The sequence below is a fragment of the Colletotrichum graminicola genome (genome assembly GCF_000149035.1).
Source record: "Colletotrichum graminicola M1.001 genomic scaffold supercont1.23, whole genome shotgun sequence".
Classification (NCBI taxonomy): Eukaryota; Fungi; Ascomycota; class Sordariomycetes; order Glomerellales; family Glomerellaceae; genus Colletotrichum; species Colletotrichum graminicola.
Window position 1 is genome coordinate 290,414 of NW_007361027.1, and position 25,748 is coordinate 316,161.

The window sequence follows — 25,748 nt, forward strand, 5'->3', positions numbered from 1 at the left end:
AATAGTGCATTGTGTATTATGTCGAAAGAGAGTTAGGCTAAATACGTTTGGGTGACATGACCCTGAATTAAATGGACAATTAGAATGAATGGATTGTAGAAGCGCACGAAGCGCTTCCGTGGCATCGGGGTCGCCGGTCAAGGCTGATTAATCCCATTAACCATCATCACCTGGCAGTCGCAGGCGAGCCCGGCCCAGTAAACGGCCAGTTTGCACCCTTCCCCTTGGTTGGACTCTCGGCAAGGTCACCGAACGGACTCACGGTCCGCGTCCGCCTCAACCACCTCCTGCCCCCCTCCCCAAAGTCGTCCGTTTCCTCATCAACCCTGTCCAGCTTTTCATTCGCAGGCCCCGTGGGTGCTAGTGTTGGTACCGCCGTCGACGCCGACGACGATACGGACCACCCCCGATCTCTCATTGAAGACGGGTTAGATGGCAACCCGCCAACACCGAAGGAGCCCTCCTTTGGTGTCGATGGGAACAAATTAAAGGCCGCTGGCTTCTTGAGTGGCGGCGGTATCGGCTTTCGCGTCACCGACGGTTCCCTCGACAACACCCCTATGCCCCCCGTCTGCGGCGCCGTGCTGCCCATAAACGTCGTCGTCCTTGAGAAGTTGAGCGCGCTGTCGCCAAAGTTGGTTACAGCGTATCCCATCCCGCCAGGTCCGGTTGTGAGCGCTGTCTCTGGTCGCGCCGGCGACATCGGACGCTTGACATCCTGCGGGTAGCCGGTGTCCATAACCAGACCCCTGGCGGCCATAGGCGAGTCCTGCGCGGGGTAGCTGTTTCCGCGGCGAGAACCGCGTGCCGTATGGTCTTTGCGCTTGCTGCGGCGGTAGCGTGTGAAGAGGTAGAAGCATAGGATAGTCAATAGAGACGAGCCGATGATGGCTCCCACGATTATGACTGCGGCCTGCGTAACCGACACTGCGGTACCTTGTGCTTGCTGTACCCTTGAGTCCGCATCGGTCTGTGATGAGTTAGATAGCGCTTAAACCAGAGGGGGAATCGAGAAACGTACCCGCGCGCTTTGCACCATCGCGAGGGCCGACTGCGTGGCGGCGGCAATGGCACTCGCGGCGCTGGCGCTGGCACTTGACCGTATGCTGGCAATCTGCATCGACGCACTGGACGTAACACTCGCCAAGTTTTGCGAAATCTGCTGACTCGCACTTTGCCTCGCCGAGTTTTGGGCATCGGAGATGGCCTGTCGCGCGCTTGACTGGGCCTGGGACACGGCGCTGCTTGCCGATGACGATGTCCGGCTGGCTGCATCGCTGGCTTGCCTCGCTTGGTCTTGAGCCTGCCGTACTTGATCCTGGGCCTGTCTCACTTGATCGCCTGCTTGCTGAACAGCTTGCTGAGCTGACTGTGACGCCGACGCAATGGCCTGCTGGGCAGAACGTGAGGCAGATGCAATGGCATCGTTGGGGTCTTGTCGACCCTTCAGGACGGAACCCCCGAAGAGGGCCGGTGGTGTAGGCACTGCCAACACGACACGTTTTTCGAGGGCTACCGGTTTGCTGATGTCCGTTGACGCCGTCGGCGGCTGTGCCCGTCCGCCCAAGATATCGACGAGCTCCTCGAATCCTGCCCTCCTCCGCTGATGTTCCACAGGTAACCTGCTGTCACCTCCATCCGCCAGTCCCACCCATCGTCCTTTTTCTTCATTCGCTGTTGCTGCCAGAGAAAAGCAGAAAAAAAGATTAAGCAGTAATAGTCGCGGTGGGCAAGCCTTCACCATGATTTCATGTCATTCGTCGTATTATATGTGCCGGCTATGTCGTTATAAATGTATTCTCCAGGAGTGCAATAATAGCCCAGCACGATCAAGTGCAGCGAATTACGAAGACGAAACGAATAATAAGGGAAAAAAACAAAAACCAAAACTGAGAAAGGCTGCTAAAGGACGACGCGTTCAGGGCGGCTGTCGCCCATATTATGAACCACCTCGTCCTTACTGCCGGACGAGGAGCCTCTCGGCCACAACCAGTTTGGGCATTTTGGTGGTACGCAGTACCTTCTCGATCTCCCCCCTCCCCTTGCCTATAATGCCATTTTGCCAATCCATTCGGGTGCACTGAGAGCCCGGCGACGGGGCCAGAAGGAGGCTCGCTATGACGATAACATAAGGGATGATAGATCAAATTAGCGCGGCACCATCCCAAGTTCCAATTCGGTAAGGCGCTTAGATCTTAGGGTTGTATTATGCGTATAGGGTTTCATCAACTAACTCGGAAACAGCTCCGCTGGCAGAAAAGGAAGAAGAGTTCATGCCTGTCGTTGACACTCGTTGCCCACCCGCGGCATCAACTATCGGGTGCGTTCCGAGCTGGGTTATGTTTCAAAAGCCCATAATTGGACTGGTCCCACAACCAGGAGGTTCTGCACGGGCATACATACACGGAGAGGGAAGCCAATTGGGGGTGTTGTCTCGAACAGCGTCGATCCTCGAGCCGGTGGTGTCACATATTTGCATCCCTGCCAGTGTCACTTGACTCGGGTCCGGGGGGTATTAATGTTAGGATGGCCGTGTGAGCAATCAAGGACTAAACGTGAGTCGCCCAGTGAGCTATTACCATGCTAAAAAATACTTCATGTCTTTGTCAGGGGCCTGCTTTCCCCCCAGATGGGCAAGGAAAAGGGGAAAAGAAAGAAAAAAAACCTGCCGGGCTAACAAGGAAGTGGCCTCTGTCTTCACGCCAGAGAGATCAACACAAAGTTTCGGAAGCCGGCAGCTTAAACGGGGAATCCCCTCCGTGTCATTGTACGGAACTGCCGCTTGACAGTTGGCGCGCGGATGAATGTACGAATGATAGATGGAAACATATCGGAAGTGTCTGGACAACATTCTTCGCATTGACCATCTATATACCTACCAGTGGGTGTCCGGGTCTTCTTTCTTCTCATTCTCGGTCGTATTGATCTGTGGACACGTTCGTATCAGCAGTTCAACCAACCCCGTACGTGACTGGCTGGCTGACGTGCTGCCCATGCAAAACTAACCATGTCTACCAACGCCAGCCATGCACCCCATCCTGATGGAGGATATCCCGTACCCTGCCAAACCACGGCCAACGATTTGTTGTCGATGTGCGTAAAAAGAAGTTCAATATTCATTGACAGACCGGAGGCGGGAAAAGAGAAAGAAAAAAAAAGCAAGATAGAAAGGTCATGGACCGCCATGGACTCAAGCATCTGACTGGAGCCTTTTGCTACATCGTCCATGACTCCTGTTCTGCGTTGCCCATTACCCGGTGAAGACTGCTAGCTCGGGGCTGCACGAAGACATCTGCGAGAAGGGAGCCGCCTTAAACAGGCAGCTTGAACTTCTTGCCCTTCATTACCTTGGTGTAGTAAATCCAGAAGAAGTCGCTGTAAAGGACCGTCTGGATGATACCCGCGACGAGGGCAATCCAGTCGACCTTGTGGTTCACCTCGGTCAAGTAGCGGTAGATCCAATTGGGGATGTACAGGGCGCGGTAGATGCCCAAGGCGAAGAGGTAGTGGGTGGTGATGGTCTCAGCCTCGCCGGTGCGTTGGAGCATGAAGAGCTGGGGCAGAATGGCGACAGACTCCAGCCAGATTGAAAAGGCCCAGAGGATTTCCCAGAAAGTATAATAGTATGGGAAGAGAATGGCCAGGATGGCAGCTCCGCCGAGGAGATACTGGACACGGAAGGTGTCCTGATTAGGGTCGTTGGTGGGCTTGTAGGCAGTTGTCATCAGGTACACGATGTAGCCCTGAGAGGTAATGAAGAGGATCTTGAAAACTACGTTCCAGAGACTTGAGGTTGAGAAAAGATCTGGGAAGAGAGGGGGTTAACTTTGTTTTTGAGCGGACGGGGGGCGTTGTAGACTCGTCATACCAAGATATCTGGTGATGTAGACCAGGAGGTAGAGAGCTTGCGATTTGAAGGATATACCGGAACAGCTCTATAGACGAATTAGAAAAGGCGCCTAGGTGACGACATATGGTGCGTCGCAAAGCTTACATTCAGCTGCACCATCTTGTGGAGGAGGATGCCAATACTGGCAAGGTGGGACAAATCCCCTGCAAGGCCATCGTGTTAGCCGGCGAAGCAAGCATCGCGAAACTCCTCCAGGTGTTGATTTGGCACTGACCAGCAATACGGAAGATGTTGAGCATCTTTACAGCGTGGGGGCGTTGAACCGCGGACTGATTGTTGGAAGGTTGGGCAGCTTCAGATCGACGGGAGCTTCAACCTGCTGGTGACAGCTGCGGGTCAGAGAGCGGTTTCGTAGTCGAGCGAGAGTGGTGCAGTAGGTCTTCTCTGCTTGGCTTGCCGTCGAGAGTCGCAAGAAGCCGGGTTGCGTCGTGGTGTGGCGTGGTGTGTCGTGATGGCGACGAGGAATTGATCTAGGTAGGTATTGCCAGGGAGGGACAGCTTTGGCTGCGTTCAGCGAAGCTGGTAGCTGATTTTTTATTTTGATTTTCTTCACTTGGATTCCAGGAGGTCGAAAGGACACGAACGCGATTGCAAGCTTATTGGAAGCTGGGACCGACCACTCAAGCCACACGCTGACCAGGCCAGCTCAGCACTTGTTCCAGGTTGTTTTGGTCTGCCTGCTTAGGTAAGGCGATGTGGGTGAGACAGTCCTGCATTCGCTGGACAGGGTATCTCCACAGCGGGTAGCTAGCTGCCTTAGCCTCCAGGGACAAACGAGCACGAGGTGCGCCTGCTTTGCTGAGGTAATCTTGCCGGGCTACCCGAGAGGCCATCCGAGGCCGGTGCTTCCAGTCGCCCCAGTGTGACGTACTACAAAGCTGCCTGCACTGACAAACTGTCGAATTGCTATCACGAGTGGCCATCTGCGCCTCACCAAGTCCGCTTCCTGTACAATCCACGACGGTCCTCCACCAACCGTATATTACCCCGTGAACGGGCGGTCGATCAACAAACAGCCTCCCGCGTCCTTGCACATACGTTTCTCATCACTTCAAGAATATATAAACTCGATTAATACATCTAGTATCACGATACCGCATCGATAATTCATTCAAACATGGCCGAACCGAACGCTGCTGAGTTCGACTTAGACTCCTCCGACGAAGCAATTACCATCACCCTCACCCACCGCAACACCCCGCACACCTTCAAGTTTCCCTCCGACGGCACAATCTGTCATCTCTCCGAAGATGTTGAAGACATCCTTTCCATCCCTCCATCAAACCAGAAATTCATCGTGCCCAAGGTCGGCCTTCTGAAGCCTCCTTTTAAGGACCCGAACATGTCTCTCGTCGCCTTACAAGACAAGAAAATCATGCTTATGGGCGTCGAGGCGAAGGAAGTTGCCTCCCTCCAAGCCGCATCCGAGTTCGCCGCGAAACGAAACGCCGCCCGCAGCGCCGCTCGGCGGCAAAACCGCCCTTTTCGAAGACGCGACCAGGCTCTCGCCCAGGCCGACAGCACATACACATTCCTCTCCGTCCGGCCCCTCGCTGGCTTGCCGCATCCCGAGCGCTCCCTCGCCCTTCTCGAGAGGCTGAAGGAGGACCCAGGCATCCGTGCCTCGATGCGCAAGCACAAGTTCAGCGTTGGCCTGCTGACGGAGATGGAGCCCCTGTCCAATACCCAATCCAATCATGAGGGTACGACGCGACTGCTCGGCCTGAACCGTAACGGCGGGGAGGTCATCGAGCTGAGGTTGAGGACGGATGCGCACGACGGATATCGAGACTACAAGACTATCCGCAAGACGCTATGTCACGAGCTGGCGCACAATGTCCACGGCCCACACGACAAGAACTTTTGGGATCTTTGCCACCAAATTGAGCGCGAGGTGGACGCCGCGGATTGGAAGCACGGCGGGCATACCGTTGGGCAGCAGTCATCGTACTATGCGCCAGGGGAGGACGAAGAGGAGGGATTCGAAGACCACGGGGGTTGGGAGGGGGGCGACTTCGTGGTTGGCGGCAATGCTGGCAATACCACAGGCCTCAGCCGAAGAGAGATTCTGGCCAAGGCCGCGGAGGAGAGACTCAAGAAGATGGACATGGAGAGGCGGGACGGGGGAAAGCCTGACCCTGGTCCGTCATCCTGAGTCCTGTCTGCTGAGCCGGGTTTGACCTTTGTTTTAATGGTATTTCCCTTTACTGTAATTTCAGCATTGCGCGGCGTTGGTATACATTGTAGACACGAGACATGAATCGTCCCCAAGACGCCAGGACACGTAATGATGATCCCCCCATGACACATATTCTAGTGTGCACGATTCAAGGCGTTGATCATCCCATCACCTCACAGCCCCTAATGCATACACACAGGTCGTTAAGATGCTATCGCCGTCTATTCCATCCATGCGGTTACTAGCGACCTAATAGTCTAGACACCTGAGGGGTGATGCTGTTAATGCTGTTCGGACTCCGTCCTTCGTCATGTCCGCTGTGAAAAGAACAGGGGTGTGTGTGCGACCTCGTCCGAGTGTCGTCCCTGTATGGAAATCCCTGACCCTGCAACTCCAAAATACCATGCCATGCCGCATCCAAGAACGCCGCCAATCCATGTAAGCGTGCGACGCAAAGTGCAGTCGCCCAAACTGCTACAATTATTTTTGCCGTGGCCATCGCAACCCAAAGACATCGCCCATGCTGATCCAATTTCCAATAGGGTCGTCTGCCAACAGAACAGGAAAAAATAAACCCTGGTCTATTGAGTTTTTTGCTCGTTCGGCTGCGGTATCCTGATCCACTCCTTCTGCTCAGGCTCCCATTTGTGTCTGTATCTCATGTTAGTGGCAAACTCAAAAGGTCAAATCCGCTAGTACTCTGTGTATGGAAACAATCTTCAGAGCTGCAGCAGAGATCTTTTGACTTACCCAAGCCACTCCGTGGTCACCAGGCTCCTGCTGCCATATTCTTCGGTCAGGATGCGCTCGAAGCTGTAAGGAATGATGGCGGTGACGCCCTCGAACTCGGTTTCGCGCATAGGGAAGAGATCGGTGGTGTGGTAGCGGTGGTAGTTCTTGCAGCTCCAGACGCCCGGCATGCCAGAGGGGTTGCGCTCGGCGAGGCCAGTGATGTCGATGAAGGCGCCGTTGGCCATGTTGATCCAGCGGGCGTCGATAACGTTCTGGCCGTCGCCACGGCTCGTTTCTGTGCCGTGGGGGTTGATATCGAGAAGGTAGCGTTCTTTCCTAGCATTACCGTCCTTGTCGGTCCAGTCGTAGTCATACTCGGTGCGGTTTAGGTTCTGGCCCATCCAGTAGAGAGTCGCCATCGAGACCTGAACGTCGAGGTCGTAGTCCCATGGCATGATCTTGCCATTCCACCACCAGCCCAGCAGAGTGCCGTGTGCGAGCCATGTCTCGACATTGAGCTTCTTGGTGATAGTCAAATAGGAGCGGATGAGGTTGCGCAGAACGATGCGGTGGTCGTCATAGCCCACAGCTTCCTTGAAGTAACGGATATCGTAGTGTCCCAGCTCTTCGCCACAGCAGGGCTCGTGGAAGTACTTTGAGTCCTCGCGCTTGACGAGAGCGGGTGATGAATCCTGGACGTTGTCTCTGGGAGGTTGTGAGGGTGCCGCAGCGATTGTGGTAGCGAGACCCAGAAGGGTGAGGGGGAGAGTGAGGCTGAGGCGCATGGCAGCAAGATGTGCTGGAGTCGATATGTTATTTTGGTTGGGTTGCAAGGATCAAAACCGAGCTCGCTTGGTTGATAGTAAAGACAGTAAAGGAATTACGTCGATTCCTTCCCTCAAAAAACCAAGAGAGACGACTATTCGTGGGAGGCCTCGCAGTGCCAAGATTATTTAGGTATGCAGTACGAGCCGGTTATGAGAAAAAAGGCAGTCGCGAAAACCCGGAAGGTCGACGAGCGTTGACAGAAACCAGAGGAATCGTTCCGAGTCGTTGAGTAAAAGCAAACACCAAGAGGCGTGTATTGCTGGAACTGTAAAGACGGAAAACAAAAAAAGCCCAAAGCAATTCGGTTATTTTTGTGAAATACTCCGAAAAATCGAAAAGCCGGTCGTGGATGTCGTGAATGTACAGGTAGCAGCAGAAAGATGATGTGAGGCGGCGGGAAGCATGTAAGCAGACAGTGGTGAACGATGAGGATGTGATGTGAGAAAGGATGCGTGGAAGATGATAGCAGGGTCAAGAGGAAGTTTGTACAATAGGGACGTCCAAACAGACGATTGCCAAGAAGCAGGAGGAGGAGGAAGGAATAGGAAAGTAGGCCAGAGCAGACATCTGGATTGAAGTGCGGCCGGGCAGGAGGGAGATGATATGCTATGCGTAGACGGAGTGTGCGGTGAGAGGCGTGCGAGAGCAGGGGGCATAGTGTGTACTATCTAAGCTGGGGGGGACTACCGGTATGGGTGGTGTGCCGTGATCCCGGGAGAGAGAGAGTCCCGCCATGGCAAGGAATCCGCACGCCAAAGATGGGAACTGCAACTAGGTAGTGTACTCCGTAGTGTACAGATATCATTGACTGGTAAACCTTAGCCGTGGTGTAGGTACGGGGTTTCTCTTGCCAAGATGCTGGGGTCGTGACTCCATCCCCTGCCCTGCGCCTTCTTCCTGCTGTTCCTTTTCCGCCTCCTAATCGTCCTTGTTTTTCCAGCACAACCAGGCCAAGTCGGCGAACAATACCAAGAGATGGGAAGGCCGGGAAGGCGAGAACAAGTCAGAGACTGACTGCCCATGTCTCACCCGCCAACCGCCCGGCCGCAGATAGGTAACGGGCAGCACGTACGCGCGGCCTACGTACACGGGTACCTAGTAGGTAGGTAGGTAGGGCTCTCTAAAGCCTTCGACATTCCTTTGCAAAGCGGATGTGCGTGGCCTCCATGCGCCACATTTAAGCGGCATACGTAATCCCGCATAAAAATAATTCAAGAGACTCAATCAGGTGAGTGGGACGGGGGGGGGCTGGAAGGAGGCCGAACTGTTGCCGGTATCCGGGGAGGACGACGACGACGACGACGACGACCACGACCACGACTACCTAGGTAGTGTACGACGACTGGCGCGAGTGACACTGAACAGACCAGGAGGTGGGCCCACTTCTCCTTGGTTCCGCGAAGTTTAATTAGAAACGGTGCTGGTCACCTAAGGATACCTACCGGTAGGTCGGTACGGAGTAGTAAACATGGCAAAATTCGAGAAGCGAACGGGGGGTGGTTGCGGCTGCCAGAACTACGGATACTCCGTACACAAACACGGAAACCGTCTGCATCCCGGGTGACAAACGGACACCTCAGTACGTGTACCAAGCAAGAATCAGTGTCGTGTGCTCTCCTTCTGTTTCCTTGATCCTGATCGCGCGGCATAAGCCGCTAACGGGCTTGGCACCATTTTGGGGGACCAACCCACTGTACTGTACCTGAGGTACAGAGCACCAGGGTCGCATTGGTGTGTGCACCCAGATCGTGGTCTTGTCTCAGTACACTACGGATACTTACCTAGGTACAGGCGGCTGCTGTACATACCTAGCTAGGTTCTAGGTTCTAGGTAGACAGAAAAGCAGCCGATGCAGATAAGCGTGCCTTCCATCCTCTCCAACAGGACGGTACACCTACATCGTAGTGTACACGTACCTAGGTGTTCGTACCCAACAACGGGACCTTATTTTCTCCATCAGATTGGAGGAGACCCCACTGCTCGCTCGTCCCTGTCTGCTAAGAATATCGACAATTCCACCGCGTGCCCCATATCGATGACGATCTGTCTCGTTTCCTCTGCAGAGTCTTCATTCAGTGGGGTAGAGGGTATCGCGTACTCAATCATCTCTTCCCAAGTTCATCCGACCAGACTTGGACAACACTCCCTACCGCTACCCACCACGACCAGACACGGACGCAATCACCATCAGATCAAACGAGTTGGGACAAAACAAAGCAGCTGCACCGTTACTCGGCCCACTTCCCAAGCCCTTGGCACCGTCTTGGTAGTCTCAGTCCGCCCCTTTAGGGCCCTTGATTGCCGCTCCCCTCCCCGGTCCAATGATCAGATTCCCTCCGTCGGGGCCTGCCTGGGCTGGCTCCGCTCATCATCGTCAGACGTACCGTTCCGCCGCCGCTTGGCATTCAGGATTCTGTCAGACTGAGTCCGCCTGACTGCAGCCGCATCTCGTCCGATGCCTCACTGCAACATTGCAACGTCTGAAAATGTCTTGCCCAGACACACCGAACAACTTGAGTCGTCGGGCCGATCTCATTGAGGGCCATCGACCCAGAAAAACTCAAAAAAATTCTTACCCTCTCGCCGACTCGCTCTCACCAACCCCGTTCCGTGCCATTGGCGCGACCGGGACCCACAGTGACGCGTGGCCCTCTTTCCAGGCGCCCTGGCCACTTTGCCTTTTTCAGGATAGCGATTGACTTGATGTCTCGTCCGCTACCTGCCCGATGCAACTGAATGTACCTCTTCCCCGTAGCCCGTATATTCATTCGTCTTTTAGGTATATGTGCATACCTAGACCACGAGCAACTCACACAAGGATTCACCTCCCTTTCCGCCGCAACTGTGCCGCGTCTTGTTGTTGTTGTTATTGTTCGTGGCTCAAATGGCTACCGCTCCGCACCAGCGCCCACCTCCCGTCGACAGTCGTTGGCAGGGAATGTCCCACTTGACGGTGCTAACTGCCCGCATTTGAAGCCGACATCCTCATGACGCTACCTAGCTGTTACCGGATACATGGTTGGCGGCTAGCCACATAAGGCATTCCTAGTCCGAGGTTTCATATCTCGTCTACCCACGGCGAGTCGCCGGCCGCGCGGTACTACCTTTCGAGGGCGAGGGACCACGGCATCGTGTCCCGAACAGGCAGGCCGAATCCACAGCAGTCATAGGTGGCTTGGGGAGCAGTGTCCAGAGCCAATCCGCATGCATGCAAGGCTGTGGCTGCATACCTCGGCACCGGACCGGCCAAATAATCACGACAACAGCAACAGAACGACTGCAGCCAGCCACTGCCCCCATCCACCTCTCCTCATGATGATGGGGAACTCTCACTCCCGTCTAACGCTATCTTTCCGCATTTGAGTCCAGAGGCCATAGCGTCTGCCCCGCTATCGAGTATAGGGCGGGGTAATGCAGACAAGCATCATAAGATACGAACAGAATCATCATCGAGGTTGGCATCTTGAAGGGTTTTAGAGGTGAAGAAGGCGACCGATCGCTTCTGTTCGACAGCGCACAATAGCTTTCAGGCAAATGGCCGACGTTGCTGAAGCCAAGCAAGCACCCACCTACGACGGAGGCTACGCCACAGCCCGACGCAAGCCTGTCTCTTGTCCTTACACAATTCCCAATGTCTACCCCACTGGTGAAGGCATCTGGGCCCCAGAAGTGTGCACCCCTCCCTCGGCGATGCTGCCACCCAGCGTCGCGCCGGATTTTCCTCCTTGGCCCCGCTGCTGTGCTCTACTGTGCTCCGAACCCGCCGCGTGCCTCACGGCGACCGCCAGCTCATCAGTCGTCCAAAGCCATCATCACCCCCCGGCCGTCGATAAGCTCGCGATCTCTCTTTCGGGGTCGTGGTAAGCTCTTGCGGAGAGGCCGGTTAGTATTTGGATGCTGAGCCTTGGGCCTTGTACTTATGCATGTCTATCAGAGCCCAATATTAGATCCAGGCCGGGACGACGCGCTGGCCGAAGTGTTCCGTCACCTTGGATATTCACTCACAAATATGGTGACTGTTTGGCTGTGCTAATACACAGGCTCCAGGCAAGCTCAAACCATGGTGTCTGCTCCGAATACGCCGGCGCTATCTGAAGACGGACTAAGACAACGCTATGCAATGCCGCCCGCCTAACATGTATGGGCCTCAAAACAGCAGCTTGACTCATAAGCTCGTGTTAAGCACGATCTTTGGCTTCGTAGACTGCAGTAGCGACGCGTCGTTCGCTATAACGAGCTACGAGACCCCTTTGAAGCCCTTCAGCCTAGAACACTCTTCGATGGATACATTATGAGGCACATGGCCCTTTGGGACCAGCTTGAGCTACCAAATGGCTTTGCTAAACAACCAAAAATGACACACGCCCTGTTCTGTTTAATCTTCACCCATGTCCACAACCCGTTCGATCTTGCCCATTTTAATTTGGCCTTGAGGCTAATCATGCGGTTGATGGAGTCCCCGATGAAGGATGCTGTATATACAGAGCGCCTAGAGGTGATGACAGGAGGAACTCATTTCACGCAAACAAGAAATGTTCCGATGCCAGGTTTGTATCGGAGAGCAGAGATCGCCCATGGCTTGAAAAGACGACAGTCACATGTCGTCTGAGACGGAAGACGGCAGTGTAGTATGCAATTCAACGTCAAATTCCGGGTGTATACGACTAAAGACAACATCATAAGATAACGTGAAAGAATAGGAGTCGAATGTGAAAAACATCATCGATCTGATTCATAATCGCCTTTTAGGCCCGCCTCATCTCCCCTCCGTGACTGTGAGGTCATAAGCACTTGTTGCGCCCTGCCTCGCCTACAATAAGTGTTTTACTGCAATGGGCTGAGCTGGTCCAGCCCCTCGAGGCTTCGCTTCTCTGAGGTGTTAGATGTAGATGAAACTTCTTGTAACTCCCTGTCCCGCTAACCATAACATCTGCTTCTGTAAAAGATGCCTAGATCCCGCGAAATATGCCGTTGCCGTACCAGTTAGTGTCAAGTGCTAGTTCTTACCAGGGGCGAGCATACCTGGTGAGACGGTACATGGGCTTGATGAGAACAACGGATTAGGCCTGTCTCTCGTAGTTATAGTAACGTCTTTCTCGCAGTTATGTCGAAAGGTTGGCGACCAAAACACACACTGAAACGGAAAGTGCCCAGGTGAGAGACCAAGAGAATCTACTGAAAGCGGTAAATATATGCTAATCATTATCATTGTATAATAGCCGTGGGGTTTCACACGGGTTCGACCTTTGATGCACGAGAAAGTGCGATCAAACCTCTTCGCCAGGTCCAGGGAGCAGCATCGTGTCTCGTCCAAGGACACGTTGCTCACCGTTCGCTTCATTGCTAATCTGATCTGCTCGGCTGGCTTTATGACTTCGCGAAGTATCGCCTTGCCTAGGCATCGTGGTGATCTGTTGTGATCACAGAGTGCTGTCTCAATATGTAACTCTATTTGACGCTGACATGCGGATCAATGTCGATATGGGCAGCGAGGGAGATGGCCGCTATCCGTAAACCGGGAACGCGGCCTATTTAGTTGATCTGCAGGAATCAGACCGACACCGCCGAAAGTCCAAGCCGTCCTGTGACTTACACGCCTTCTTCCAATATAATACGACCGGCGTGGTTGGAATATACGACATTCAGCCAGAAGCCGGGCGTATATATTGGGTTCGTAGGGTCGGTATCCAAACTCTGCACATTTGGTAGTCATATGTTCAGCATGAGCGGACTCCTCCAGACTATGGACACTCGAATACGTTATGAATATTGTAGATCTCCATATTGTAACGGATACTCCTCGAAGCAGCAACGAGCCTCGACTCGAGTGCTCTCCGCTGGTTGACTTGGTCATTGACGACCCGCCACGCAGTTCCCAAGAACCCGGGACCTTATCCCATCCGCCTTGGACGGCTGAGGCAACGCAAGAACGCTATGGAATGCACTCAAGAACCCATTCTTCTCTTTGGTGTACCTTCGGCGAGGTTGCCTCGTCCACACAACCATTCCCAATGTGTGCTGCTCCCAAATCGCGAATATGCTCATTACGCATACTAAACATTCGTCCGTCCCTCGGCACACAGCGTTCCCAGAGGTCGAAATGTTATAGTCGAATATTGATATCCAGGCACTCGACGCGCCATTCTCTCCGCCCAAGGAGGCTGCGCAGCCATTCGATACCCAGCCCTGTCCACTCCTGCCTCTGCCTCGCAAGCTCTTCGGCCGCAGCGCCGGCGAGCGCGCTGGCGGTCGAATTGATCATTTCTACGACGGTGGCATTGAAACCGGTGTTCGGATCGAGGTCGGGTAGCTGCGAGGAGGTGGGCGGACGAGGCTGGAACCAATTACTGCTGAAGTCGAAGAAGCAGCGGTCTGACCAGTTACAGGAGGTCAGGAAGAGGATTAACAGAAGGAAGCTGCAATAGACGCAGGGCCGGTTGAGGAAGTATGTGCAGATGAAGAAGAGGAAGATGAAGGCGGGCGAGGCATTGGTCGGGATGAAGAGGAGTGGGAGCCAGCTGGGATCCGTGTTAGCAGGGAGCCTGGTAAGGCAGGAGGATAGCACGGATTCGAGGGAACTTTACCTTCGGAGACAGAACATGATGGCGACGGCTGTCCTGCCCTTTGTGATAGTGACGTAAAACGAGGCGATTGTGGGAGAGCCCTGAAAGGTCGACGATTGCGGGATTGCACAGGCGCAGTCCCCGGCACGTGTCTCTGCTGTACGCCGGACACAGTGGCTGATAGATCAAGAGATGGTTGTCCGCGTTCCTTTTGCTTGGGGGATTGGTTCAACGCCTCCGAGACTGCGAGCTCGGCGCGATGCGAACCCTGGGGCCGAGTGCACGCGTATTGCGGAACAATGGTGGGATCGGCGGGAAGTCGGACGGTCCCGATTGCGGTGCGATATGTTTCTCAATAAGTTGGTCGCAAGCCGGACGCAAAGAACAGAAAAAGCAAGAGAGAAAACACAAAGCAAACTGTGTGGATCTGTTCGAGACAAATGGCCGGTTTCTTGCTAGCAATGAAGAAGACGTTAAGGAACACAATGTAGAATAGAGTCTGGTATGTCGACTGACTGGCTGGTTAGCTGGATGCGTGCATTGTGCAGTTACCTGAGGTTGCCTAGTGGAATCTTGAGATTGCTTACGTCAGACACTTACCCAAAGTCCGATGCCAATCCAATTCTGCAAGCAGCACCAACAGCCAAAGCAGCACCCAGTAGGATGTGGTAAGGTGGAGGGAAAACCACCAGTGGCACGGCCCCACGTCGACACTGGGCGGCACAGACCACCTGCCCCTCTCCTGCCTGTCTGCCCAAAGCACCAGTAGCGTACCGGTGATTATCCCAGCACCACAGCTGCCCCCCAGGTAGCTACCTACCTAATGGCATCAGCACGAGCACCCAAGTTTTTGATTGCATTACTGCGAACTACGATGTATGTCTACACGTGTGCCTGCCTGCACCTCGGCCTTCTCCACCCTACCTGGCTGTTGTCTCCGGGGCAGGAGCGTTTGTCCGCTGCTCCCCTGCGGCTATGCGACCTTTAAGGTGGTATGTGCAGTACCTAAAGTATGTACATCGTAGCTAGCTACTGACCTACCTACAGTAAGTTGGTAGGTTAGGTGCCCAGGCGTCTTGGGAACTTTCCTACCTGAGGTATGTACCTGCCTGGCTACCTGAAGTACCTGCCTATCTTGACTCCGATCCAGATCCAGGAACATAAATCCCATCATTTAGATACCTACATAGGTATATTCTTACGGCACCATCGATGAAGCAGCAACACTAGCAGGACCGCCAGGAGCAAGCCAGCTTTATTGAAGGAACCTCCAGAAGCCGCGCTAGATTGGGATCGGCGGAAGGGAAATGGGCCTGAAAATCTAGGGTTGCTACCTTAGGAAGAGTAAGGAAGGGACAGATGAGAGAGGGGGGGAAAAAATCAAAACGAGAAATATTAAAAGGAACAACCCGAAAAGAGATGGAAAAAAGAACAGTTACTTAAAACAAAATAAAAAATAAAGTCGCCCCCGGCTCGTCCTGGCTCCCGTCTTTCAACCACGTCACACCCCCCTGCTCCTCTCTCCTCTGTGCTGTTCTGACGCGACGGATACATCGACAGGGTTGTCTCACCTTGGGTCTTTGCGTTGGGCTCAGAAATCGTCCAGCCTCCCAAGTCATCCGTTTCTGTCCCAAAATTTATTTTCAATATCCTATTCTTCGTTTGACCTTTCCCTCCTTCCCACTCCTCCCCTCCACAACCTCTCAAAACCCCCATATTCAACACACCATCGTGTCGCGACGGAAGGGTGTCTTTGTCAATTACCCTTCGTTTCCTCGTCGAAACACACTCTCTCCGCATCCCCCTCCCTTGACCTTCTCTCCCTCCCCATTGACGCCACTATGGTGTCCCCAATGCCCCCGGCGCCAACGCCCCCCGGTGGTAGCATGCCTTCAAATGGTGATCGCAGCAACAATCTGCTGAACCTGCTCAAGTTCAGCGGTGTTGGCGGTCAAGCTTCGCAAGCTGCCCAGGCTCGCCAGGAAGGCTACCAGCAGCACCAGCATCAGCAACAGTCGCCGCAGCCGCAGCAATCGCAGCAGCACTACCAGCAGTCGCCGCATCACCAGCACCAGCAGTTGCATCAATCCCAGCAGTCGCAGCCTCAGCAGCACCACCATCACCAGCAGCAGCAGCAGCAGCACCACCACCACCACCACAGCCATGAACCTTCCTCGACGATGTCTTCGTCCGTTCCGACTCAGATCATCGCACCAGCCCGCGCCCCGGCCGATCCTACCGGCCTGCTCGCCGCTCTGATGAAAGGAGCACACGATGGCGAGGAGTCGCGACAAGAGCCGCCTCAAAACGGCTCCTTCTCGACTTTCGGCGCATCGTCGCCCCCCGACGATACCCGCGCTTACCTGCTGAACCTGCTGAACCGCCCGAAGCCCAGTCAGAACGACATGCTTCTGGCCGAATCAACTCGTTCCAATGCCCCTCAGGCCGGCGAGAACATCCTCCAGAGGGTCCTAGCCGAAGCTGGTCAAACTCCTAACGTTCACATGCCCTCCAACTCATTCGAGTATGACCCCAGCGCCTACGCTCAGTCCAGTGGCAACTACGGCACATACTCGTTCCCTCCGACTCAGGATTCGAACCTGCATGTCGCCCAGCACCAACAGTATGGCTACAATGCCAACAGCAGCAACGGTCTTGACGAGTCCCAGATTACCTCGCCACACAACCGCACACCCAAGTCTGGTTCCATCTCAGGTATCGCCCCACCTCAGTCGGCTGGCCAGTCGCCTGCCGGTCCGGCTTTTCAGATTCTCAAAAAGACCCACGACTCGCCGAGCTCTCATCACTCCCATCACGGTGGAGAGGCCAAGCGCATCAACAACGAGCGCAGCCCTCTCGCCAGCCCTGAGCGTGTCCGCCACAGCATTGGACATGGTTCTTCCCCCGCAGACAAGCTCGCTAACCCCACGCCTGGCTCGACCGCCTCTTACGTGAGCGCCGCGCCGTCTGCTGGCGAGAGAAACAAGGAGACGGTTTCCGAGGCAATCCACGACATTGCCCAGCAAGCCGACTACGAGGCTCAGCAAGCTCTCGCCCGCGCTGAGGAAGAGCAGTCGCGGCCGGATTACATGCAAGATCTCGAGGACATGGACTCGGCGCGGACCGAGAGGGAGTTCGAGGAGAGCGCCCACCATGCTGCCCAGGCCATCAAGAAGGAGCTTGACCGCGAGGAAAATAGGGATATCCTCGAAAAGGTTGTCTCCGCCGAGGTGGCCGAGGAGGTCCGCGAGATCATCGAGGAGGCTGCTGGCCAAGCCGTTGCCGACAGCTGGGAGAGCGCGGACCAAGATGAGATCGTGGTGATTGAGGAGGAGACTTCCTCGCCCGTCAAGGTCTTCAACTTTCCCATGAAGCCTTGGATCTCGATTGCTCTGCAGGACGGCGCCACTGAGCCCCGCCCCCAGTTCCGCGACGAGGCCATCATGGATATCGCCCGTCTCAAGAAGGAGTTTGACCAGATCGACCGCAACCTCTACACCGCCACCGAGAACTACATGGCCTATGGTATGTCCAAGGCTGGTGGTCTTCGCGTCATCCGGCAGGACGATGGCAAGGATGCCAAGATCTTCACCGACACCAAGGACCGCATCTTCAATGTTGCCATGTCCGTCACCCCCCCTGACCATACCAGCACCCACCGCGAGGCCATTATCGGCACGGGCATTAGCGGTACTGTCTACTGGGTCCAGATCAAGAACGGCGAGAAGGACCACATTGAGGATGCTCACCCGGAGCAGTACGGCTTCGCTCTGCCCCCTATGGCTTCCCACGAAGGTGGTGACGCCCCCGGTGGTGTCCTCAAGACTCGGGCCCGCCCCTCGACGATCCACCCAGAGTTCTTCGCTGTTGGCCGCGGCAAGTCCATCAATATCATTTGGCCCACATTCATCATGAAACATAACCTGCTTAAGCCTGGTCACGACCGTGTCGTCGACACGGAGAAATTGGCCAAGCAATGTTCGTTGAAGATCAACACCGGTAAGGCCGGCAAAGACTTCACCTTCAGTCAGGACGATAGCGTGATAGTGTCTCTTGACAAGTCTGGACGTGTCAAGTTCTGGGACGTCCGCGACCTTACCGCTGCCAAGGAGGACAGCGACCCCCGCGGACCTACACCTGCCCACACCTCACTCGAGATCAAGGAGCCTCTCATGACCCTGACTAGCACTCCGGAGGGTGAAAAGGCCTGGCCCACGTCCGTTCTCCTTGTCGACAAGCTTCGCCCGTATCAGAAGCGCTGTGCTTTGCGTTACATGATCATTGGCATGAAGCAGAACCACACTCTTCAGCTCTGGGACCTTGCTCTCGGCAAGCCTGTTCAGGAGTTTAACCTCCCCCACAGTAAGGAGTCTGACGCTGTCTGCAGCGTCATGTACCACCCTCCGACTGGGATGCTGATTATCGGCCACCCGACTCGCAACTCCATCTACTTCGCGCATCTGTCGGCTCCTAAGTACAACTTGAAGAGCGTGTCCCAGGTGGAGTACATCCAGCGGTTGGTTGCCCAAGATGCCACCATTCCTCAGCCTGACTCGACGGCTGTTATTAGTGGTGTCCGCGAGTACTCGTTCGCGAACCGAGGAATTCTGCGCAGTCTCGACATCCTTGCCAACCCGGCCATGGCCCAGGAGACTGACGAGCCCACTCTCTTCGAGCTATACGCCATGCACTCCAAGGGCGTTGCCTGCCTTTTAATCAAGCAGGCGGAGCTTGGGTGGACCAAAGACAACAAGGTGTTGTCCCCGGTCGATGCCGTGGATGCTGGTGTTGTTACCATATCGAAGTTGAAGCCTCCTGTCAGCCAGCCTGCCGAGCCCAACCACCAGCATGCCGATACCGCTCATCCTTCGTCCCGCAATGTTGCCAAGGATTCACTGCTCCAGACCACTCCTTCGCAAGATGAAAACATGCCTCGCCGCGGCCCTGAGTCCGTTACTCCGGTCAAGATCGCCAAAGCGGAGTCGAAGGAAGAGGAGACACCTGTTCCTGCCCCCGCCCCTGCCAAGGAAGAGAAGCAGGAGCGAAAGAGCCGCAAGAAGAAGGCAGCTGCCGCCGCTGCCGCTGCTGCTGCCGCCGCCGGCAACGACGCTCAAACCAACGGTTCCCTTCGTGTAAACCCTTCCAACAACAACTCCAGGGACTCGGGCAAGTCTTCTGCTAACAACTCCAACTCGATTACCCAGGATTCCGTCGAGGCCGCAATTAGCAGTATGGAGACTCGATTGCAGAACGGGTTCAATAGTTTGCTCAATTCGTCTTTTAAGACGCTTCACGGCCGCATTGACGATGGTCTGCGCGCTCGCGAGGCCGACTTTGACGAGCGCCAGCTTAAGCTCTTGAACATGGTATCGGAAGTTCTCAACGAGAACACACAGAAGGTGCTCGAGGCGCTCATTCAGGAGCAGTTCAGCAATGCCGTCATCCCTACAATTGCCAGTGTTGCGGGCAAGGCCGTCTCTGACCAGTTCACCAAGAGCATGAACGCGCAGGTCTCGCAGTCCGTTCAGAAGGAAATTCACAAGGCCCTCCCTTCTGCCACTCAGCATGCGCTGCAGAACGGGGACTTTGTCAAGACTATCTCGGATAGAGTCGGGGCTACCGTGTCGTCCAACGTTCAACAGGAGGTTGTCAACACCTTGACCTCCCGCCTGGGTCCTTCGTTCACCAACATGGCGGCCCAGGCCTGCCAGCGGGTTGCCGGTGAGTTGCAAAAGCAGCACCGCGGCGAGATGGAGGCCCTCAACGCTCAGCGTCTCGCCGAGAGCAATAAGGTCGACCAGCTGTCTGCTATAGTGACTCGTCTTACTGGCACGATCTCGAGCATGGCTGCGGCGCAGGAGCAGTTCCAGAACGAGTTCCTCAAGTTTCAACAGCAAATGATCCGTGTCCAGGCACAGACTCAGCAGCAGCAACATCATCCTCAACAGCTGTCGCACCACCATGCGACCTCTTCCTACAACGCTCCTTCTGTTGTTAGCCAGGTTCCCAGCCAGGTCCCGAGCCAGCTCCCCAGCCAGTCTTACAGCAACGTCCAGAGCCCCGATCGTGCTTCGCAACACTCGATGAGCTACGGTCACTCGCAGGCCCTGACGGTTGCTAAGCCCAACACCAACGAACACGACGCTGACTTGCAGGCCCGCATTGCCGTTATCAACCAGTCAATGAGGGAGGGCCGTGCCGAAGAGGCCGTCGTTCGTTGGATGCAGTCTGGACGTGAACAGGAAGTGTTTGAAAAGTACATGTCGAAGTACAGCCCCGAGTTTGTTCGCAACCTACCTCACCTTGTTCTCCTGACGGTGACTGCCACTGTCAGCTTGAATCTGGAATCCTACACTCGGGAAAGGATCGCCTGGCTTGAGATGGTTGTGCACAGCCTCCAGGTCTCTCTCGGCAACATGGTAAGTTGAGGCGTTGCTCCGTATTCCAAAAGCAGGGCTAACTTGTTTTCTTTTTTCCAGGACGAGGATGCTCGCGCGGTTACGCCAAAGATTATGGGTATGCTGGTTGCCCGTGTCGAGGGGCTCTTCGTCCGCATTAGCAGCACGTCGGGTAACGACCCGGTCCTGAAGAATCTCTCGCAGATCATCGTCAATGCAAAGCGCGTCATCGACGCATGCCAAGACGAGCAGCAATACGCTTGAGAAATGGCCTCAGATGGAGGTGGACATATTTGGCACCTCTGCCCTTTGACGACATGACGATATCAAGTACATACGACATTTCGACGCCATACACAACGGAGGTTGGCTTTGCTCTTAGGCACTGCCGCGATGCCGAGGAGACAAACATAACCTCCTGGACAATGGGTTGCGGATGGGGCATGATAGATAGCCCGGTGGCAGTTGATACCTTGAGTGCACATATGATTGCGTTTCCTTGGCTTTGGAGATTGGGGTTAAGCTCATTGCGATTCGATGGGACGCGTGATACCGGACATGCAAACGGAGTAGTTTGGGCTTGGAAGGAAGTGTAAGAGGGTGGCAAAATTCCGAAGCTTTTCTCGTCGTAATAAGGGGTACGCTTGGGTGTATGGTCGAAAGAAACGGCAAAGAACAGACGCCTGAGGGCATTTGGACGACTAACCCAGGGTATTTGGTATTCTTGGGTTTGGATGGTTTCATCGGGGCACGACCTTGTCTTTAGACAGGAATATGAGACGTGATCTACAAACGTTTGTTTATGCCGCGAAGGGGGAACTTGATGTGCAAACGCGGAGCGGTTCTCCTTGACAGCAATTCATCGGAAGAGTTAGCGTGAGTAGGTAGCTTCTTCCCATTCAATCGTTGCGTGGAGAGCAGCCCGCGATGAAGTTGAAACTCGAGTCACTAATCAAGGGGAGAGGAGGGTAGGTATATGTATTACATAATCTTCGAGACTTGGTGATGATGTGGCCTGTGCTCTTGACAAGCAAGCATAGCCCTGCAGGACTTGATGCCTGACAGCCTCACACCCTTCTTGTCCTGCCAATGATAGGACGAAGACTGGCGGCAAAGGCAGGACAGCTGTGCATGGAGAAAGCTCAGGCACATGCACAGGCGAGGCGACGTGGACAAACAGTGAGAGGAAGAGTGGGCACTTCCCCTAATTGGGTAACGGTAGTGTACCAACCTAGGTATCCGTACCTCCTTTACTGACCGGGACTGAAGCCAGTAAGTACAGCAGGAAGGCAGCAGCAGATGCAGTCGTCAACTCATAACTTGACGCGATCCAACGACGAAAATCTTGTGGGCCGCCTTTCATTTGCCAGGCCGTTTTGTCTTTCGCGCAAGACATTTTTTTCCGACAACGTTCCTTCTTGTTTAGTCCTGGGAAAGGGGAAGAGCAGACCTGCAATCTCGACACGTTGTTCGTTATTTTTCCGGCCACCAAGCCAACCTGGAGCCAATTGTGTTGGGACCCACCTGATCATAGATGTGTACCTAGCACAAAGTGTGCAGAGTGTGCAGGACAGGAGAGAGAGAGAGTACATACTCAAGTCGAAGTAGGTAGGTACCTACTTTTGGCAGATGTCGAGGGAACGCGACAACGGGAACAAAGCTCCAATTCAATTGACCAGGGCCGGCCAACACAGCTCCGACCACCGCTTTGCTTTTTGTCCTGAACTGCCAACAACCAGCTCTTCTCTCAACGACGAACACGACGACAACGATTATCGACGTCAGCTATTCGACGAGTCGCTGCCGCCGCCGATCCTGCGATATCTTGTTCGTCTACCCAGGTAATGCAAAGACGATCAGGTAGCTTCCATCGACAACAAAGGCGCAATCAGCTGCACCAGCAGACGGAGTCGAGAGAAGCCAAACCAGACAGCTCGACATCACTTACCGACATCTCCTTTTCCTCGTCGTCGTCGTCGTCGTCGTCGGACTCTCGCATCCCCGCCTCCCGTATCTGACCGCAGCGCTGAGCTCCTTGCCGGGGACCAGTCCCCCCTCGCGCGCGTATGAGCTGGCAGGTGGCTTCGGGCATGGGGTCGAACGTTGGCAACGGCATGGGCGGGCCTGGTGGAAACGAGATGGGCGGTGCGATGCAGGGCAACGGCGGCAACCAGCCTCATGCAACTGAATACACACTGCAGGGTAGGTCTTTCAGCGCTGGTTACAATCGACATCTGTATGCTGACTACGTCACTTCCCAGGTGTTATGCGCTTCCTCCAAACCGAATGGCACCGTCACGAGCGGGACAGGAATGCTTGGGAGATTGAGCGCCAGGAGATGAAGGCGAGGATAGCCTCCCTCGAAGGTCAGGCGAGAAGGTCCGATGCGACGCAGAAGGCCCTCAAGAAATACGTCGCCATCCTCGAGAAAAAGGTTAAGGACCAGGCTGCACAGCTCAAGGGAGGGGGCAAGGCAGGCAGCCAGACAACAAAACCGGAGAAGGATAGAGCTGCCCTGATCCAGGAGAAGCTTCAATGTGAGTACCCTGGACGCACGTATTCTCATGAATCAACCGTTAACACGGTATCAACGCAGCTTCCAAGAAACCTTCCGATGCCGATCCTAACGAGCTCGAGGTTGAGAAGGGCGACGACGAAACGCAACGTAACGACCTCAAGTCTTTCTTGGACCAGTGCCAAGCCGAGTTCACCTACCTGATGATCACGCCCGCAAACCCTTTGCCTCCCCGAGAATCACCCCCGCTCCCGATACTGGAAGATTTGCGCGAGGGTGAGCCTTTTGGCGTTCCAGGCGGCAAGGCGTTCCAGGAACCGCCCTTTCCCTTCGCCTCCTCCTCTCTGGTGCCACAGAACCACGTCCGCGAAGCCAATCGGCCTCCTCCTGCTCCGAACCACGCGCCTCCAATGCAACGAAGTCAGCCGACCAGTTTCCTGGTGAAGCCAACTGAACAGCAGCAGCAGCAGCAGCAGCAGCAACATCAACAACAACAACAACAACAACAACAACAACAGCAGCAGCAACTGCAGCAGCAACAACAGCAACAGCAACAACAGCAACAGCAACAACAGCAACAGCAACAACAGCAACAGCAATCTATGCCGTCCTCAAACCCTGAATCCGCGCCACCTGTCATGTATGCTGCCGGCACAGAGTGGCCCCAGCCCATGTCGGTTGCTGCCCGCATGCTCGACGATAACATGCAGCAGCGTCCGACTCATGCTGTGGAATCTTTTAGCAGCGTGGAGCCGACAGATGAGCCCCAGCCCAGTCGCCCTGCCCCTGAGTCTGATGCATGGGATTTTCCCGAGGGAGCGTTCCCGGGGTCCAACACATCGCAACCTCTACAGCAACTCACAAACCGACCTGACACCGATGCCTTTCCAGCCGCAGACAACCTCCCCAAGTCACCCAACCGTGGGCCAAATCCTAATCGCCGAAAAGGATCAATGTCGCGAAGACGCAGCGCAGACCATGAGCTGTCGCTAAATGCGGCTACTCAGAAAGCTGAGACGGGAAACTTTAAGCTGCGGTTTGGACTGCGAGGTCACCTAGACACGGTACGAACTGTCATCTTCTCGGGCGGTGGCAGTCCTGGAGAACCCGAGATCTGCACTGCTGGCGACGATGGCATGATCAAGCGCTTCCACATTCCTCGTGTAGACAGTCACGGCCAGACCAACGCCGCATCGGACCTTGACGTGACAGCCAACTTCTCTCACCGTGGCCACGCTGGGGCAGTGCTTTGCTTGACTTCTTGGTCTCCGTCTCCAAGCTTTAGCACTGGTGGCCGCGCCCAAGGCGACGGTTGGATATTCTCTGGTGGCCAGGACGCGACTATCAGGGTCTGGGAACGAGGCAGAGTTGATCCGAAAGCCACGCTCGAGGGCCACACCGATGCCGTCTGGGCATTGTGCGTGCTGCCGACCACTCTTGGCGCCATCTTTGGCCAGAATAGTCAATATGGAGGCCCCGATCGCATCTTGCTTGTCTCCGGTGCCGCCGATGGATCCGTCCGTCTATGGGCTGTCAGCGCGCCTCCTCAGTTGACCTCTCCTCAACCAGGCACAAACAGAGCTGGTCCATCAGGCAGCCGGGGTCGCGTCCGTGGCAACTCGATGAGCTCGGGAAGTGCTTTCTCGAGCAACCCTCAACCCAACATGGCATCTAATTCGCCCTTTAACCACACTTTGGTCCACAACATCAAGAGGCCCGAGGGCACCAATGCCAGCCCTACGTGCATCACCCCTCTCAGCCCTAGCGGCGGGACCTTTGTCGTCTCTTACTCGGATGCATCCATTCTTGTCTACGACACTAGGTCAGGTGAACAGATCGGCACAATGGATAGCTCAGAGACGTACGATGGCTCAATCAACACAAGTGTCAACGCTGTTGTTGCGACGACTGTCGGACTGGAGCAGTCTCAAAGTGGTCTATCTGAAGAGGACAGTAGTGCTGGTGGCGGACCGACGGGCGGAGGTAGATCCATGGCAGGGTCCGGCGTCGAAGGCGTCATCATTTCCGGACATGAGGATCGGTTCGTGCGGTTCTTTGATGCCAACAGTGGTAAGTTTAAGATGTCACTCGTCAATGGAGAAAGTGCTGATTGGTCTCTAGGGCAATGTACATACAACATGCTGGCCCACCCGGCATCGATTTCGGGCCTTTCCCTCAGTCCAGACGGCCGCGAGCTCGTTAGCGCAGGCCACGATGCATCACTGCGGTTTTGGAGTCTCGAGAAACGGTCCTGCACCCAGGAGATTACGAGCCACCGCATCATGCGCGGCGAGGGCGTGTGCTCCGTCGTGTGGAGCCAAGACGGCAAGTGGGTTGTAAGTGGCGGCGGTGACGGCGTGGTGAAGGTCTTTGCGCGGTAGATGGGGGCATCGTGTATGTCCTCTTTGAAGAGAAGCGACGAAGAGAGCGGATATACAATAACAACGACAGCATAGCGTCTGATGAAATGGCGTCGTCTTTGGGTCACTGCTTGCTCTGGACGAACGTTCTGATAGTAACTCTAGCTTGGTTGCCGGGGCATGAGACGAAGAAAGTACTTGGTTTTTATTTATTTATTCATGTATTGGGCATAGCAGAGGTAGAAAGACGTGCCACTGCTTGG

The 25,748-nt window shown here is 55.0% G+C and overlaps 7 protein-coding genes across 7 annotated transcripts; 3 read left to right on the forward strand and 4 right to left on the reverse strand.

The window, feature by feature from the left end:
* Positions 1–166: 166 nt before the first annotated feature.
* On the reverse strand, positions 167–1,744 carry GLRG_06254 (uncharacterized protein; the record flags this gene model as incomplete). The annotated part of the gene is made up of 2 exons (XM_008096939.1): positions 167–970; positions 1,022–1,744. The coding sequence occupies 2 exons, from the start codon at positions 1,742–1,744 to the stop codon at positions 167–169; spliced, it is 1,527 nt and encodes a 508-aa protein (XP_008095130.1).
* A 1,567-nt stretch (positions 1,745–3,311) lies between these two features.
* GLRG_06255 (ER lumen protein retaining receptor) lies at positions 3,312–4,149 on the reverse strand (the record flags this gene model as incomplete). Its single annotated transcript, XM_008096940.1, has 4 exons — positions 3,312–3,805; positions 3,869–3,935; positions 3,995–4,053; positions 4,125–4,149. 4 exons carry the CDS (start codon positions 4,147–4,149, stop codon positions 3,312–3,314), a joined length of 645 nt encoding a protein of 214 aa, XP_008095131.1.
* An 878-nt stretch (positions 4,150–5,027) lies between these two features.
* Positions 5,028–6,065, forward strand: GLRG_06256 (WLM domain-containing protein; the record flags this gene model as incomplete). The annotated part of the gene is made up of 1 exon (XM_008096941.1): positions 5,028–6,065. The coding sequence occupies one exon, from the start codon at positions 5,028–5,030 to the stop codon at positions 6,063–6,065; it is 1,038 nt and encodes a 345-aa protein (XP_008095132.1).
* Positions 6,066–6,670: 605 nt separating this feature from the next.
* GLRG_06257 (uncharacterized protein) lies at positions 6,671–7,606 on the reverse strand (the record flags this gene model as incomplete). Its single annotated transcript, XM_008096942.1, has 2 exons — positions 6,671–6,740; positions 6,840–7,606. 2 exons carry the CDS (start codon positions 7,604–7,606, stop codon positions 6,671–6,673), a joined length of 837 nt encoding a protein of 278 aa, XP_008095133.1.
* A 6,146-nt stretch (positions 7,607–13,752) lies between these two features.
* On the reverse strand, positions 13,753–14,250 carry GLRG_06258 (uncharacterized protein; the record flags this gene model as incomplete). Its single annotated transcript, XM_008096943.1, has 2 exons — positions 13,753–14,167; positions 14,234–14,250. The coding sequence occupies 2 exons, from the start codon at positions 14,248–14,250 to the stop codon at positions 13,753–13,755; spliced, it is 432 nt and encodes a 143-aa protein (XP_008095134.1).
* Positions 14,251–16,053: 1,803 nt separating this feature from the next.
* Positions 16,054–20,874, forward strand: GLRG_06259 (uncharacterized protein; the record flags this gene model as incomplete). Its single annotated transcript, XM_008096944.1, has 2 exons — positions 16,054–20,631; positions 20,692–20,874. The coding sequence occupies 2 exons, from the start codon at positions 16,054–16,056 to the stop codon at positions 20,872–20,874; spliced, it is 4,761 nt and encodes a 1,586-aa protein (XP_008095135.1).
* Positions 20,875–22,676: 1,802 nt separating this feature from the next.
* Positions 22,677–25,506, forward strand: GLRG_06260 (WD domain-containing protein; the record flags this gene model as incomplete). Its single annotated transcript, XM_008096945.1, has 4 exons — positions 22,677–22,812; positions 22,872–23,147; positions 23,207–25,195; positions 25,247–25,506. 4 exons carry the CDS (start codon positions 22,677–22,679, stop codon positions 25,504–25,506), a joined length of 2,661 nt encoding a protein of 886 aa, XP_008095136.1.
* Positions 25,507–25,748: the final 242 nt, after the last annotated feature.